The sequence below is a fragment of the Phocoena sinus genome, chromosome 8, assembly GCF_008692025.1.
Source record: "Phocoena sinus isolate mPhoSin1 chromosome 8, mPhoSin1.pri, whole genome shotgun sequence".
Lineage (NCBI taxonomy): Eukaryota > Metazoa > Chordata > Mammalia > Artiodactyla > Phocoenidae > Phocoena > Phocoena sinus.
This window is the reverse complement of record NC_045770.1, coordinates 11,313,392-11,328,856: the sequence shown is the minus strand read 5'-3', so window position 1 is coordinate 11,328,856 and position 15,465 is coordinate 11,313,392. Positions and strand designations below refer to the sequence as shown.

At 48.6% G+C, this 15,465-nt stretch overlaps 1 protein-coding gene across 3 annotated transcripts in view; it reads left to right on the top strand.

The window, feature by feature from the left end:
* The window catches only part of SORL1 (sortilin related receptor 1), a 167,210-nt gene that overhangs the window by 104,106 nt on the left and 47,639 nt on the right, over window positions 1-15,465 (top strand). For all 3 annotated transcript variants that reach the window (XM_032638925.1, XM_032638924.1, XM_032638923.1), the window contains 4 exons: window positions 3,080-3,253; window positions 4,644-4,757; window positions 8,859-8,981; window positions 11,259-11,378. In XM_032638925.1, the coding sequence (XP_032494816.1) occupies window positions 3,080-3,253; window positions 4,644-4,757; window positions 8,859-8,981; window positions 11,259-11,378 (531 nt within the window). The remainder of the gene's footprint in view (window positions 1-3,079; window positions 3,254-4,643; window positions 4,758-8,858; window positions 8,982-11,258; window positions 11,379-15,465) is intronic.

Sequence of the window (15,465 nt, the reverse complement as noted above, 5' to 3'; positions counted from 1 at the left end):
ACTGAGAGTATTACAAGTTCACGATGGGTAGTGGCAATCCCTGGTGCCAGTCGAGCTTTATTAACTTTGTTGTCTGCTCCTAACACACACAGGACTTTGTACTAGCCGTGTGTAAAGTGATAACGGCATTTACTCTAAGAGATTTTCCTGTGTCATAAGCACCACACTGACTTGCTCAGTGGGCTTATATAACCTCAGTTAACCTTCCCCAAGTCCGTGCGTATTATTATTCCCATTTTATAGATGACAATGTGGAAGTCAGGTTCCGTACCTTTTCTCCATCACACATTTAGTAAGTGGTGAGCATTTGAACCGTGGCCTAGTTGACTTCAAAGCTTGAACTTCAATAAAACCATCAGGCTCTGTTCCGTCTGTGATCTGTTGTTGGATTAGCAGTGCCGTGGGATACAACAGTGATCGAGAAGTACTAGATTTTGATTGATTCTTGTTTAGGATAAGCATTTTGTTCACTTGCAAAGTGTCTCGTTGGGATATTTGGTTATAAACAGATGCATTTTTGGGTCTTTATACCTGGCTGCTTTTTACACAGCGTTACTGGAATTAACTCTTCATGAAGAGTGTTCTTTCCTTAAAACAGCGTACTTTGCAAGGCTATTCATGTATGCAGCTGATGCTGTAATGGGTTAAAATACTCGGGAGTTCTCTGAATTCTCCTTCAGAGCCGGCAGTAAACACGTGCTTTTCAGTGTCTGTAGTGAAGACAGATATTTATCGTGTGGGGTGGATTTGATAATTGTCAAGTATGTAGATCGTTAAGCGAGATAATAGCAATTTTGGCTCCTAAACTGGTTCTGGGGGAGTTTTCCAAAGAGGAAGTCTAACAATGTTCTGACTACGCCTAGTGAAGACACTGTGGGGCTAAGTGTTTGGTCTTCTAAAGGGACATCTTTGGAGATGAAGGCTGTCCACTCTTCACATTGCCCACCTTGCCCACAAAAGGCTGTGACATCCTGGGTGAGGGGTCTCTAGCTGTGTTGTAGTGGAACTCTGCTGAATCCTCCTTCCGTGCTCTCCCGGGTTCTCTGTAACTAGTACTCCCATTTTCTGTACTGTGGCTTTGGACCTGCGCACACACTCCTGCCCTGCCTAACTCTTGGGGTCGGGGTCAGTGACTTGGCTGCCTAGGTTGGGGTTTGTCCCTGGCCCTGCCTCTCGGGCTGCAGGTTCATTCGGGTCTGTTGAGACCAATCTCCTGAATTACTGCATCTCCCTTTGGGCACTGTACTTTCACCTCTTGCTTCTTCGGGTGGGAACATTTGCCCTGCACGGGAAAATGTCAGTTGTGTTATTTTACAGACACGACCCATGTGAAAATACTCCTGTCGTTGAGTGTTTTTCGAATATTCTATTATTCAATTTCTTGTAACGTCAAACATGACAGCATCCTTTGAATACAAAGAACATGTTCCAGAACCCCAGATGGGGTTGTTTTCGTTACTGGCAGCTCAACATTCCCTTCTGCAGCCCACGGCAGGTGTATTTGAGATAAAGGGACAGTGTCTGCCCGTGGAACAGATGAGCGGGAGCTGGTTTCTGGCATTTCTGCTCCAGTCAGCAGGTTATTCACTATGATAATCCAGCCTATAGGTTGATGGAGTCATTTGCAAACCCCTTTTGAATGTTTCATCATACAGGTCTCCCCCTGTGGATGTGTGTATTTTATCTACTTGGTAATGCCTTGTGCTCTTGGATCCTTAGCACGAAAGCAATACTGTTGCTGTACCATGGGGGTTTTTATTTTTATGTGTAATACCAGTTAAATACCGATGAGGTGCCGACACATCCAAGGCTTCTGAGTGTGTCATCACCCATCTGAGTACTGATTGTCATTAATGAACCCTGTTTCCCTGCCAGAGGCCAGCAGAGGCGTGGCGTAGCTCAGATCTTGGCTGGCTGGAAACCGGTTACTTGGATTTCATTCTGGTGGGGTTCTCTGTCCACGAGATGGCACAGCTGAAGAATCTTTATCAGTTGAGTTTTATCCAAGCATTTATGTTTCTTTTTCCCAGTTTTGGTGATGAGTAATCACAGGCAAAAGGAAAAAATACATTTCTTAATTTACATGGCTTTCACGTTGCTTTATAGTCGCATCATATTTTCAGCTGTTAGGAAATGGTTATGGGTCCTCCCTCTCCTTCCCAGAAAGACGTGGAGGGTAGAAAACACCTTTTCCATCACTGCCCATCCACAGAAGTCCTCCCTTGAGAGCACAGTGGAGGATTGTATGGACTCTAGCTGGCACTCTCTTTAGAAAGCTAAACCAGAGAAAAGATTGGAAATAGTGGGCTAGATCAACAGTGACTGGTCCTTATGTGGGTTCATTGCATGTGGATTTATTGCCTAATGGGTCTCTGGTTGGTTCCTCATTGGGCTCAGCAGCTGTGCCCTGGCATAAAGGAATTGAGAAGGGCAGGCCCAGATTTTTGTCCGAGCCCTGTCGTTTCTCAGGTGTATGTTCTAATTAAGGGCTTTTGGGTCACAAGGTATAGTAAGCTCACTCAAGCTAACTCAAGTGAAAAGTGCTGTGGAAAGAATGAAGGGGGGATAGGAAGGAACCCAATATAGGAGGTGCAGGTGCACCTATGGGGATTGGGGCTGGGCCTGGCAAAGCCGTCCTCCCTCCCCCTCCCCGTTCCCTCGTCCTGGTGTCATCCTTTCTTCTCTCCCTAAGTCGGCTTCATCCTCCTGACGCTGCAGCCTGATCCTACCTGCACGGCTCTGATTTGTACAGGTTTTGGCTTGCCCTGCAGCACCTGTGATCCCCTGCAGCACCTGTGACACCCATGGGGCATGACTCTCCTCCCGGATCCGCTCCCCACCTACCCTGTGGTGTCTCAGCGTCCTGATTTCAGATTCCCAGGAGGACCGGTGGGTGCCTGGCTTGGATCCGGGGCCATCTGATCCGGCCAGGGCCCGTCTCACACTCGCCACTTCTTTCTCTTCCTGAGCTTCGTGTTGCTGGGTCTGTAAAGGGAGGAAGTCGCCCTGGGTCTCAGGCCTGCGTTCGGTGCACCCTGGTGTTTACTAACCTGGCCACCACCATCCGTCTCCTTTCCAGGAAGCACCTCCTGTGCATCCAGGCCGTGCAGCCTGCTGTGTCTGCCCAAGGCCAACAACACTAGAAGCTGCAGGTGTCCAGACGGTGTGTCCGGCAGCACCCTCCCGTCCGGGGACCTGATGTGTGAGTGTCCTCACGGCTATCAGCTGAAGAACAGCACGTGTGTCAAAGAAGGTGCGTCGCTTTCCTTTTCCCACCATCCCCCTTCCCTTCTGTCCCCACTCCGGGTGTCCTCGATGCACTCATGTTTGGGGTTATTAAAAATGCCCCAGGTAGAAATTAAACCCCCCTAGATACAGACATCCTGGTTCAGGTTCCAAGGCCCTTGATCCCTCAGTCCTCATCCAGAACAGGCCCGTGCTGTTCCTTTAAAAATAAGAGCTGCTTTTAGGATTCGTGTCAGGAGATGCAGGCTTTCCTCTGAGTGCCCCTTTCTTTTCTTTCCCACCTCTTCCTCATCTCATCCACGCCCCACATCTATCTTCTCCAGTTCTCCTGCTTCCGTAAGTCGGACCACCCTGACTTAGGCAAGGGACTGGTCGGACTCCTTCAGAGTTCACCACATCTCATCCGGCAGCTTCCCGCCCCCCTGCCCCCTGCCCCCTGCCAGCCTGGAAACGTCTGAACTTTCCAGCCAATATTGCAGAGGACTTCGAGCCTTTCCTCCCGAGCCCGGGCCAAGTGACTACAGCAGCCTCATTTCACTCCCCCTTTCCACGTGGATTCTAACATTTTCCCCCTGAAAACCTGCTCAATCTTTCTTTCCTGTCTAGTTTTTCCATTTATCCAATGTGGCCTTCTGGGCTCTCTTAAGAAATACAAACGGAAAGAAAATGAACCTTTTCTTCTAAGACACAGGAGACTCTCTTTCAGGCTCTCGACATCATCTTAAAGTTGTTTGGAAAGAAATGGAGTTAACACTGAATTCCAGCAGGAGAAGAGGGCCTCTCTGTATCCCTGTCAGAATGCCTTTGGTTACCCAAACAGGAGGCCAGTCATCACGTGTTCTCGACCCAGTCGACTAAACAGTGCCTTTTTTTCTGTGTGAGGAATCGTAACTGCTTGCTTTGAAGAAGCAGAAAAAAAATCCTCAAGAATATGTAAAGCAAATCTCCATAACCCTCCTCGTTAATAAATGGAATATATGTGAATATATATGACCATAGTATGTATAAACTATATCGATACACTGAATGTATGTTTGGATCTTTGCACACAGTCCCTTAAGGAGTTCCTTGTGAAATTAGTATTTTATAACATTGATACTAGACCCACTGTATCCACTAGACCCACCTGGCACCATCACTCTCCTTTTTCATCCTCGTAACCCCCTCTGACGCTCCTAGCTGCCTCTTCTCCAATTTTAATTAAAAGAGGAGAGCAGGGGGCCTCCTTGGACCCTTGCTTCCCGGTGGGCACGTGTCTGTGGCATCCCCCTTCCCCTTTGCCGTCTAAGGCCTGTTATTTGAGTAAGACAGATGGACACTCAAAAGAGAAAGCCTTGTGGTCCAGCAGGAAGAATGATATTGGTTTCGTTTCCTCCTCTGTCTCCCCCGATGGCCAGAGAACACCTGTCTCCGCAACCAGTATCGGTGCAGCAATGGGAACTGTATCAACAGCATCTGGTGGTGTGATTTTGACAACGACTGCGGGGACATGAGCGACGAGAGGAACTGCCGTGAGTCCCCGCTTGGCCGAGTTTTCGGGATGATAGGCATTTCCCATTACTCGGAAGGCTGGTCGGCGCCTCCTGGGTGGGGCCTGCAGTCTGGGGCCCCCATGATCAGTGATGCCCATTTAAGCGGCTAGAGAAAACACATTTCCGTATTAGATATTTATTATTAATTAAAGCAAACCCACTTAAGTAAGCTAGCTACTCATTGCAAGAGATGTACAAATACGTCGCATGGTTGGAACTGAGCTGATTTGGGAGTCAGGCAGTCTGGGCTCTGACTGTGGCTCTTCCACTGTGAATAGAGCTGGTGACCTGGGGCAGGTGACCAGGTGATAGTCCTTGATTTATAAATTTAATGTTTAGCCTTTTCGGAGATGGGAAACAGGCTTTACCTTGTTACCTCCAATCAGTTGGTGCTGGCTACCTGCCAGGCTCAGGAGAGGCTGTTCTAATTGGTGATGTCAGCTTTGGCCTGGGTTGTGGGAACATTGGGATGTGTGCAAGTAGATGTCATCTTTGGACTATGTAATTTCTAAGGTCCAACTACGGAAGTATGTGATTCTGTTTAGCAGGGTTTAAGGACAAACAAATAACTACTTATAATGGATAATCTATTTACCGCAAAGTTGGCCGTCTTTCTTCAGTTAATTTTTAGTAGCTTCGACATCATCTCCTAAGGAGAGGTCAGTCAGTAATGTGTTCACCCGTTCACTCAACACGTGTTTCTTGAGGACCATGTGTTCCAGGCTCTGTGATAGGCCTGGGGATAAACTGGTGATCAAAGTGGACACAGAGTTTACAGTCTGAAGCGGGGTCAGAGAAGTAACCAGCCAGGTACATTCGAGCCATGCTGTGATGGGGCAGCGCCATGAGCTTCAGGAAGGGTGCCCCCATCAGCCTTGGGGAGGTCCTTAGGAAGGGTGAGCAGAGGTGAACCAAGCAGAGGTAGAGGGAGGAAAGTGACGGGCAAGGGAGCAGCATGGACGAAAGCCCTGAGGCCAGTGTGTGCTGTGCGAGCTGGAAAGCAGCGTGGGTTATTGAGAACTTGAGTGGGAGCTGTGGGGTAAGGGGAGGGTGGCCTGGTGCCTGGGGCCCAGAGTAGCAAGGACCTTTGGACTTTATCAGAAGAACAGTTTGGAATGACATTGAGATGACAGGATAAGATTTTGCCTTTGGAAAGATAAAGGCATGGGCAGAATGAATGAGGTGGGAGAAAGGCCGGAGCAGGGAAGCCAGAGACCAGTCTGAAGGCTTCTCTTCCAAATATTTTGCCTTTGGCATTCCAGAAGCTCATTTCTCATTTTGCGCTATAAGGACAGATTAATGGGTGTGTCCCATCTCTGTGTACCCACCTTGCCTCTGGCGAAGGTGTTTTGCCAGCCGTCTGTAGAGCACGTGCCCGTTCATATGCCCCTCCTCCCAGAAAGCAACTTCAGAAACAGTCAACTCGTTAACTCATCTGGGCCCTGCAATCCTATGTATGCCTTTTCTGGCTCATAGGAGGTTATTACCAGACCGTAATCATTTTTCCTTGGTTTCGGTGGCTGCCTTTCACGCGGAGGGAGAGGAGCTTACCAACAGCAGATTTGGGAGAGCACCAGCCTCTCCGTGTGTTTTTCTTTCCTGCAAGGGTCTCAGGAAGGTGCGATATTTGTGAGGGAATAGCCAACGCTCCTTACAGACATTAATTGATATTAACATCATTGGAGCAGATTCTGCAAAGGAGTTTGTTACGGAAGAGGGTGGGCAAGGAGACACTTCTTAGAATTAACACATTGTAAGAAAACTGCCCGGACGTAATGAGGCGTAGCTGAAGCAGAGAGCTGTAAACTAGATGACCTCGTGTTCCAGTAGCTCGGGATTCCTCCTGGGGTTCCTGGGCTTTGGTTTCTACTAGATGGATGAGCTGGGGTCTCATATTGGTTCAGTGTTTTGCGAGGAAGACCTCCCTCCATCTCCTTCCCCACAGCCCCTGAGCTGTGGCCTCACAGGTTTCCATGCAGAGTTTAAGCTTCTCTTCGGAGTGAAGTATGCAGCTGGCTCTGCGCTCCTTCTGGTTAGGTGCAAATGTCAGCCGGGATTTACCCTCCCGAGCCCCTGAGACTTGCTTTCTGCTCTGCTTTCTTGCAATTCCCCGCGGCTTGGGTCCTGGACTAGTCAGATGTGGCAGAGGTGAGGGGGTGAGGGTTGCAGGGTATAAAACGTGGAGCCTGGGAGCCAGGAGGGTGGTGCTTATCTGAGCCTTCCTGAGGGTCTCCCTTATCAAGGAGGGGCCAGGCACCCTGTTCCTGGGCAGGGCTGCAGGAGGGGACAGGCCGTGGCTGGGCAATGCTGTCTGGAAGTTAAACGAGGCATCTCGTCAGCTGCCAGGGGAGAGGAGAGGTGTGGCAACAAAGGCAGACGTGGGAGGGATGCTGTCGGCACATCCCCCTTCCTCTTCAGCAGGCTCCTGCCCTGGGTGGCTGTCAGCCGCTGGGGGTTTTGACATGAATCCCCTGCAGTCTTGTCATTTCTGCATTCATCCCCTGCCTCCCACCATGAACTCAATTACGGAGAAGAAACGGAGCTGCAAATAAAGAGTGGCCGGGCACGTCTGACTGCAGGGTTGCCACCCGCCTCTCACTTCCTGATACTCCCCACCCTCTTCCCAGGATTCTGTTCTATCATGTCATTCCTTGTGGATTGGCTGCTCTAGGAGCAGCCTTCTTTCCCAAAGCCTTTTCTGGAAGGTTCTAGGGCTTATGCTTAAACCCAGATAATTTCTGTTTAGAAGGGGGAGAAAAATCGAATTATGTTCACATTCTGAGGCAGAAGGGCGAGAGGAAGGATGGGAGGAGACGTGACATTTGTTTAGAGCCCATTATATTCACATCCTAAGGATGGGTGCTGGTCCCAAACTTGTTTTCTTATTGACCTTCATAATAATGCCAGGAGGGTAGGTATTATCTCCATTTTACAGTAGCGGGACCGGAAGCCCAGGGGGGTTGGGTGAAGTAAGTTGTGGCTGGTGGAATTAAGACCCCCGTCAGGTCTTTGTGTCTGTCATCACAAGCGCTTGCCCACGTTACCTTATCTTCCTTTTGCTGTGGAGAAAACTGAGGCTCAGGAAGGTTAAAATTAATTGCTAGAGGAGGAGGCAGAGCCAGGATTTGAAAACCCGTCTCGCCTGACTGCAGGGCCTCTGTTCCTGCTGCAGAATTTTACCTCACCCTCCCTCTGTCCTCTGTACGGTGAGGAGCCAGCTTCCTGGTAAAATTGGGCCTCCTAATGGTAGTTTTCCAGATGAAGGTATTTCTGCCATTTATTTAGGAAGACACCGTCACTTCTGAGGGGATCTGAGGAGGTTATCTAGTGGAGCGGTCCCCAACCTTTTTGCACCGGGGACCGGTTTTGTGGAAGACGATTTTTCCATGGACGGGGGCGGGGGGCTGGTTTCGGGGTGATTCAAGCGCATTGATTGATTATGGTCTCTGTGCAGTCAGACCTCTCTGCTCATGATCATCTGTATTTGCAGCCTCTCCCCAGCGCCAGCATCACCGCCTCAGCTCCACCTCCGACCATCAGGCATCAGGTGCTCATAAGGAGCGAGCAGCCTAGATCCCTGTCATGCCTAGTTCACAGTAAGGTTCACGCTCCTATGAGAATCTAATGCCACCGCTGATCTGACAGGAGGCGGAGCTCGGGCCGTAATGTGAGCGATGGGGAGCGGCTGTAAATACAGATGAAGCTTCTCTCGCTCACCCACTGCTCACCTCCTGCTGTGTGGCCTGGTTCCTAACAGGCCACGGACCGGTACCAGGGGCCCCTGATGTAACGCATCATGCTGTCTCCTAGCTCAGTGACGGTTTCTCACTCTTCCCAGCCCTGTTCGGGTCTGGAATCCGTCCATGGAAAGATAGGCCCTTATCTCCCTTGGTTGTAAATTTCAGGTTCTCACGCAGTTTATTTTTTCTGTAAGTCCCGGTTTCAATTCTGTTGTTGAAATTCATATTACAATTAAAATCTGCTTCCTCCTCTTTTTCAGTTGGCCTTCCAGTGGGATGTTTGTATCTGGGGGGACTTGACTGGACCTAATGAACATGTTGTCTCTCTTTCCCATCCTAGCTACTACCATCTGTGATCTGGACACCCAGTTCCGCTGCCAGGAGTCTGGGACCTGTATCCCACTCTCCTACAAATGTGACCTTGAGGATGACTGTGGCGACAATAGTGATGAAAGTCACTGTGGTAAGGGGATGTGATGTCCAGGAATCCTCTTCCAGAGGGGGCGGCACCCTGGCTCATGGGACGGGTTGGAAATGGAGGATTTCTGAAAGCCATTGTGGGATTCATGACATCAGCTGCATGGCCGCCTCCATTCACATGGTAGGATTGATTCATTCATAAAGTAACGGACCCTGCTTCCTTACAGAGATGCTGTACGCGTGAGTGTGAGAGTTAGGAAGATTTCTAAATGAATTCAGGCAGTTATTAACAGCTATACAGCCTTAGCCCACGCACGCCTCTGGGCAGCTATGACGTTAGCCTCCTGGAGACTCAGAGCTATACCTTTGTGAACTGTTTTTTCGTTTTTTTTTTTTTTAACTGATCTAATTCAGTAAACCCTGTTAGAAGTCAGTGGATGGTACAAACGTTGTTTGAGCATCTGTTTTCTGAATGGATATTTTTATTTAGGAAAATAGTGTGTTGGAGTTGAAGGAGTGGTGGGAATTCTCTAGTTCAGTCCTTTTGATTTCCGGATGAAACACCTGAGGTCCATAGAGGTCAGGGGGCTTATTCAAGGTGACACAGTTAGTTTGTGTCAGAAAAGGGAACTGGGACTGTGTTTCCCACGCCCTTCTTCTTGCATAATCCTCCCCTGTCAGTTTCACGAGCCCTGTCTTAGTTGATGGGCTCTGGGTACCAAACCCGTAGCTGCTGACTGTCACGGGAGGGAACAGTACACAGAGTGCCCCAGCCTGGAGGGGAGTGCGTGTGGGGGCCGGATGCTGACCCCACCGCTGCGAGGGTTCGGTGAGGCCCCGTGGGCTCCCTGCCTGTACACGGGGGCAGGTCCAGCCCAGCTGTGCGTGTGCTTCTGGACGGGGCCTGCATCATCACGAATGGGGGGTTTGACTCACTGGGACTCAAATAAGGAGAGTGGGGGAAATGATCCTAGCCTGGATCTCAGGGCACTTCTCTGGGGGGGAGTGGTTGCATAATTTCCCTTCATCTTTGTAAAAATACGAAGCTCCAGGAAACAGTCCTTGGGGTTTGCGCTGTTTTCCCTTCATTCCTCCCACGTCCCCCGCTGCACTCAGAGGGTTAACGTGTGCAGCCAGTTTTGCTCTCGTCGGGAGGAATCGCCACGCGGTTATCTGTTTCTGTGTCCTCTCACCCACTCACTGGACACGTGCTGGACCGTTAAACGGTGTCCGTCCCTCAGATTCTCTGTTCATGGTCCATTCACGCTGGTGCACCTGAGTCCACCTCAAGGTCTCGGGTGGTCCCTACCTCAGATCCAGGTCCTCTTCGTGAGTCTCCAGACTGTTTCCTCATGAATATCTGCTCCCCAGTTCACCATCAACCTCTCTCACTGAGGCAGCCACCCCGGGCCCCCAGGCTTGGCTACTCCTGTTTTCCTAGAATCTTTACAATTCCATGTGAAAATTCTGTTTCGTTAGTATCCCCAGGGCCTACAAAAGATGCTGTCAGTGTAGTTGCCCCTCCTGTCCTGGTCAGACTGCCCTGGTTCGTTTGTCTCCGGCCCCCACCCTTCTTGAGACAGCCCCAGCGGCCAGCATCCCAGGAGCTCTGCCCACAGGAAGTCACCAGCTTTTCTGTTTGGGGAGCTCAGCACTGATCTCTCTTTTCCCTGAGCTAAGCATCTCACATTGATCAGCACACTCGGCGTTCTCATTACTCCTGTTCTGAAACCACAGGCTCTGTCTCTGGAAGTCTGTTTCTTGAAAATTTGGCTTTCTGGGCAGCCAGAGCATTGCTTCCCAACCTTCTTCCCGACATAGGAGGCATAGAAAATGATATTTGTAAAGTGCACCAAGATAAATGGCCAAGGCCGCTGTTGCCTAGAGGCAACTGGTGGCCAGAGTGTGAGGTGGCAGGATCTCAGCACACCTGTGCCCCATTTGCAGCGCACTACAGTCATCCCTGGGTATCCACAGGGTATCAGTTCCAGGACCCACCACGGGTTCCAGAATCCACAGATGCTCAAGTCCCATAGGCGGCCCTCCATATCCACGGATTCCGCATCCACGGATTCAGCACAGTAAACATAGTACATATTGCACAGTTGGCTAAATCTGTGGATGCAAGACCTGAATATCCGGAGGGCCAGCTGTACTTGGGCACCATCCTCGAGGACTTTCCATCCCTGGTTAAAGTCTTCACGCGTGGATCATCAGCGATAATAGGGATATTGGGTGCATCTCTAACCCTTAGGAGCTTTGACGTCAGAGACAGAATTCCGGGCAAGCTTTTGTGCTCAATCTGTGGTCTCACCTGCAGAAATGCACCAGTGCCGGATTGACGAATACAGCTGCAGCTCTGGCATGTGCATCCGCTCCTCCTGGGTGTGTGACGGGGACAACGACTGCAGGGACTGGTCTGACGAAGTCAACTGTACCGGTCAGTATTCCCTGGACTCCCTGAGAAGCACTTCCCTGCTCACGTGCTGGGTAGCATTGCAGCCCTACGTGATCGCAGAATCTAGGCTGTAAGAAATGGACCTTAGAAACCAGCGAGATCAGTGCTTCTCAAAGAGCTGGTCTTTGATAAGCTTGTGCCGAAAATTTAACCAACTCTCTGCTTCCTCCATTGAGAAGGTCTTGCCATGAAAAGTGTTCAACTGAACAGTCTCCTGAGTGATCGAGTTGATTTACATTTTGGCTCAAGCTTATTTCCTTAGGACCAGTAACAGAGTTTACAGACTGCCCCCTGGTCTGGGGACCATACATTGAGTAACAGTGAACTAGCGCATGTTTTGGAATGCAGCATCAAGGGGTTCCCTGAACACCGAAAGCTTAAATTGTGCTTGCACCTGTGTTGGGTAAGATTTTATTGAAAGTAAATTTGGGATCAACATTAGAATATGAGAGGAAGGCTGGGTGGTGTAAGGTAGAAGTAATGTTGTAATTCTTCTGTTGGGTGTTAAGTTCACTCATGTTCACTCCACTGTTTTTTGTGAATGAATGAATGAACGAGGGCCGTATACATCATGGTGGACTCGGGGACAGCAAGGAGTTGGGGAAGTTGGAGGCAGGAAAACAAAGCCCACTTCTGATGAGTAAATTTTCTCTGCAACCTCCTCTAGAAATTGTCATTCCGTTCTACCCTGAATCCCTCCAGTGATGGAGGCAAAGATGTTTCCTTTAACCCTTTTGTGGCGAGGGGAGATCTGGTCATTCAGGCTTCATTTTGCCATCCACCGTGAATGGATCTTCAGTCTCGCGAATTAAATCCCTTAAGTCCCGTGTCTTAATCTCTCTTTCCCCCACGGTACCCCAGCAGTTCTTACACACCATCCAGCATCCGGGAGCTCAAAGCATGCCTCCTAATTTGTAAAAGCAAATAAAAAGTAGATCTGTTATCATGTCCCACACTTACGTATCAGTGTGTTATGCTTTGCTTTAGATTTGGTTTGTGAAGGGCAGAAATGATATTTTACTCCTTTATATTCTCCCAGTGCCCAGTTCAGAGAACCTCTGTTGATTGGGTAATTGTACACAACTGTGACTCTCCATTCATTTTACTTTAGAGGTGACCTTACGTGACTTTAAGGAGTAAACGGAGCTCCTCAAAGGCCAGGTACATCACACAGGCCGATCTGTGATGTTACCAGATTCCACCCCCCCGTAAACTCCCCCCCGCCCCCATATCTTTTCTGGCGCAGTCTCGGTGTCTGCGCCTCTGCTTCTGGAAGGACTGCAGGCGATTGCTTTTCTCCGTGTACAAGCCTGGCCCGCGGAAGGAGGGATAACCAAGGTCCGCAAAGGAACTGCCATCAGCCCAGGAAGCATATGAGTGCTGTTCGGAAGCTTTGAGTCGGGCAGATAGTTGGTTAATAAATTAGAGGGGTGGGGCTCCCCTGGTGGCGCAGTGGTTGAGAGTCCGCCTGCCGATGCTGGGGACACGGGTTCGTGCCCCGGTCCGGGAAGATCCCACATGCCGCGGAGCGGCTGGGCCCGTGAGCCATGGCCGCTGAGCCTGCGCGTCCGGAGCCTGTGCTCCGCAACGGGAGGGGCCACAACGGTGAGAGGCCCGCACACCACAAATAAATAAATAAATTAGAGGGGCGCACCTGGGCATTTCCGTTTGTAAATTGCAGTATTGAAGGAGACTGAACATCTCGTTAGCACAAGCACATTAGTCAAACGTGTGTTTCAGGTGCATGTGTCGATCCTCCACAGAGAATGAACAACTTCATTTCTGTGGGTGGGCTTGTCGCAGACTCCTCGTTTTATCTCTGGTTTTCTCTGGCAGGGCTACCTGGGGAAGTGTAGAGTGCTTGCACCACAACTGCAGCCTTGTTCCAATGGCTGTGCTTCCAAACCTTTAAAAGATGATTCTCCTTGTCTGTCATCTCAGAATAGTCGGGGGTCAGGTGTGAGCTCATTTTGATGTGTGGCGGGTTACTTCATTTCCTGGCCTAGTAAGTTAAGTCACCTGCAGAGCCAAAGAAAGTGGGTCGACTGACGTCCTGTGGGCCTCAGCTCTCATGCATGGTCTGTGCCGGGCATTTTCTTGGCTCTTCCCCTCCCCCTGTTTTGCTTTCTGTGGAATTGAGTTTCCTTTATCCCTCCCCCTCCATCCCCCTGCATTGATTTTGAATGTAAATGTTTCATTTCTGTTCTTTTAGCTGTTGCCCTAGACATCTTATGTGTATTCCTAATATCTTTCCCCTCCCCTCGACCTGCTTTGATTCCAGTCTCTGACCACAGTTTCAATACTGACATACTTCGTATATATTTAGTATTTTAAAACACGAAATACTTCGTATTTTAGTTTTATGCTTTAAAAATCCTAAAATTAGTCATCATTATTATTTTTTAGTAACCAAACTTATTTATAGGTACGTACCTGTCTACCGCTTCTGCTTCTTGTACCTAATGCTTCCTTTCTGTGCACATCCTTCAAGTGTTTCTTGTAGCAGGAGTCTGTGAGTAGTAAACTTCAAGTTTTTGTTTATAGAAACATGTCTTTATTTTGATCTCAAAACTGAATTCAGATGGATCTGGGTTTCTGGATTTGTAGTAATTTTCCCTGAGTATTTTGATGGAATTAGTCCCTTTTTTTCTGGCCTGTTTTGTATTGATTTAAATTCTCCTCTCAGATTATCTGTTGAAGCAACAGTCTGACATTCTTTTCTCTCCAGTCGTCTCTAGATTTTTCGCATTTTGTTTGTTTGTTATTCAGTTTCACCTACCTAGGTGTGGGAGTATTTTTATTTATCCTATTTGTTTTCCTTCTAAAATCTGAGGATTTACATTTTTCATCAATTCTGGGAAATCACAGCCACTGTCTTTTCAGCTGTATCTGTTTGCTACTTTGTCTACTCTTGTCTTCAGCAGCAACTATCAGCCATTTGCTGGACTGTCTCATTCTGGTGTTCATGCCTCTGGTTTTCATATTTGTTGTCTCCTTATGACTCTGTGCTAGACTCTGAGTTACTTCCTCAGATTTCTCTTCCAGTTCAACAATTCTCTTTTCAGCTGGATCTGATCTACTGTTTCACACACCCACTGAGCTATTTTTATTTCCATGGCTATGTTTTTTTATATCTAGAATTTCAATTTGGTTCTCTTTTATGTATATAATTTTTGGTGTACTATATGTGTGCTTTAAATTTATTTATTTATTTATGGCTGCATTGGGTCTTCTTTGCTGCACCGGGCTTTCTCTAGTTGCGGCGAGTGGGGGCTACTCTGTTGTGGTGTGCAGGCTTCTCATAGCAGTGGCTTCTCTCTGTTGTGGAGCATGGGTTCTAGGCGTGTGGGCTTCAGTAGTTATGGCACACGGGCTCAGTAGTTGTGGCTTGTGGGTTCTAGAGTGCAGGCTCAGTAGTGGCATAAGGGCTTAGTTGCTCCGCGGCATGTGGGATCTTCCCGGACCAGGGATCAAACCCACGTCCCCTGCATTGGCAGGTGGATTCTTAACCACTGCGCTGCCAGGGAAGTCCCTCTATTTGATTCTTTTTCAAATTCTGCCTTTTATTTTTCAGTGCGCTTTTCTTCATGCTTTATGTTATTTTTTTACATTATTAATCGTTCAAGTTGTGTTGCTGTTAGCATTTCTTTTTCCTCGTTCATTTCCTGATAGTCCAGTGCTTTATAATAAGGCGGTGCTTCTGTTGTCACGGTAATTAATTCATCTCTTCTGCCCCGCGTTTATTTGGCTCATGCTTTTGATCAGGTGTCACAACGGGTCTTGCTGAGTCAGGAGAGATCTGCCCAAGTCAGAGAATAGGTAGGAGGATAATGGCCTCTATTAGAAACCCTGGTATTCTAATTTCAGGATCATTTGCTCCATTAGCCTTTCTGTTCTTAGAGTCACAATGAATTCTGCTATGCAAAGGATTCTTCATCTTCCCCAAATTCTTTAGTCTGTATTAAAGTCCATCTCTTTCATCCTTGTAATTAAAAAATATTATCGATTGAGCATGTATCATTCATCAGACACTCAATGACAGAGAGCTAGTAAGTTACTCAGAAGACAG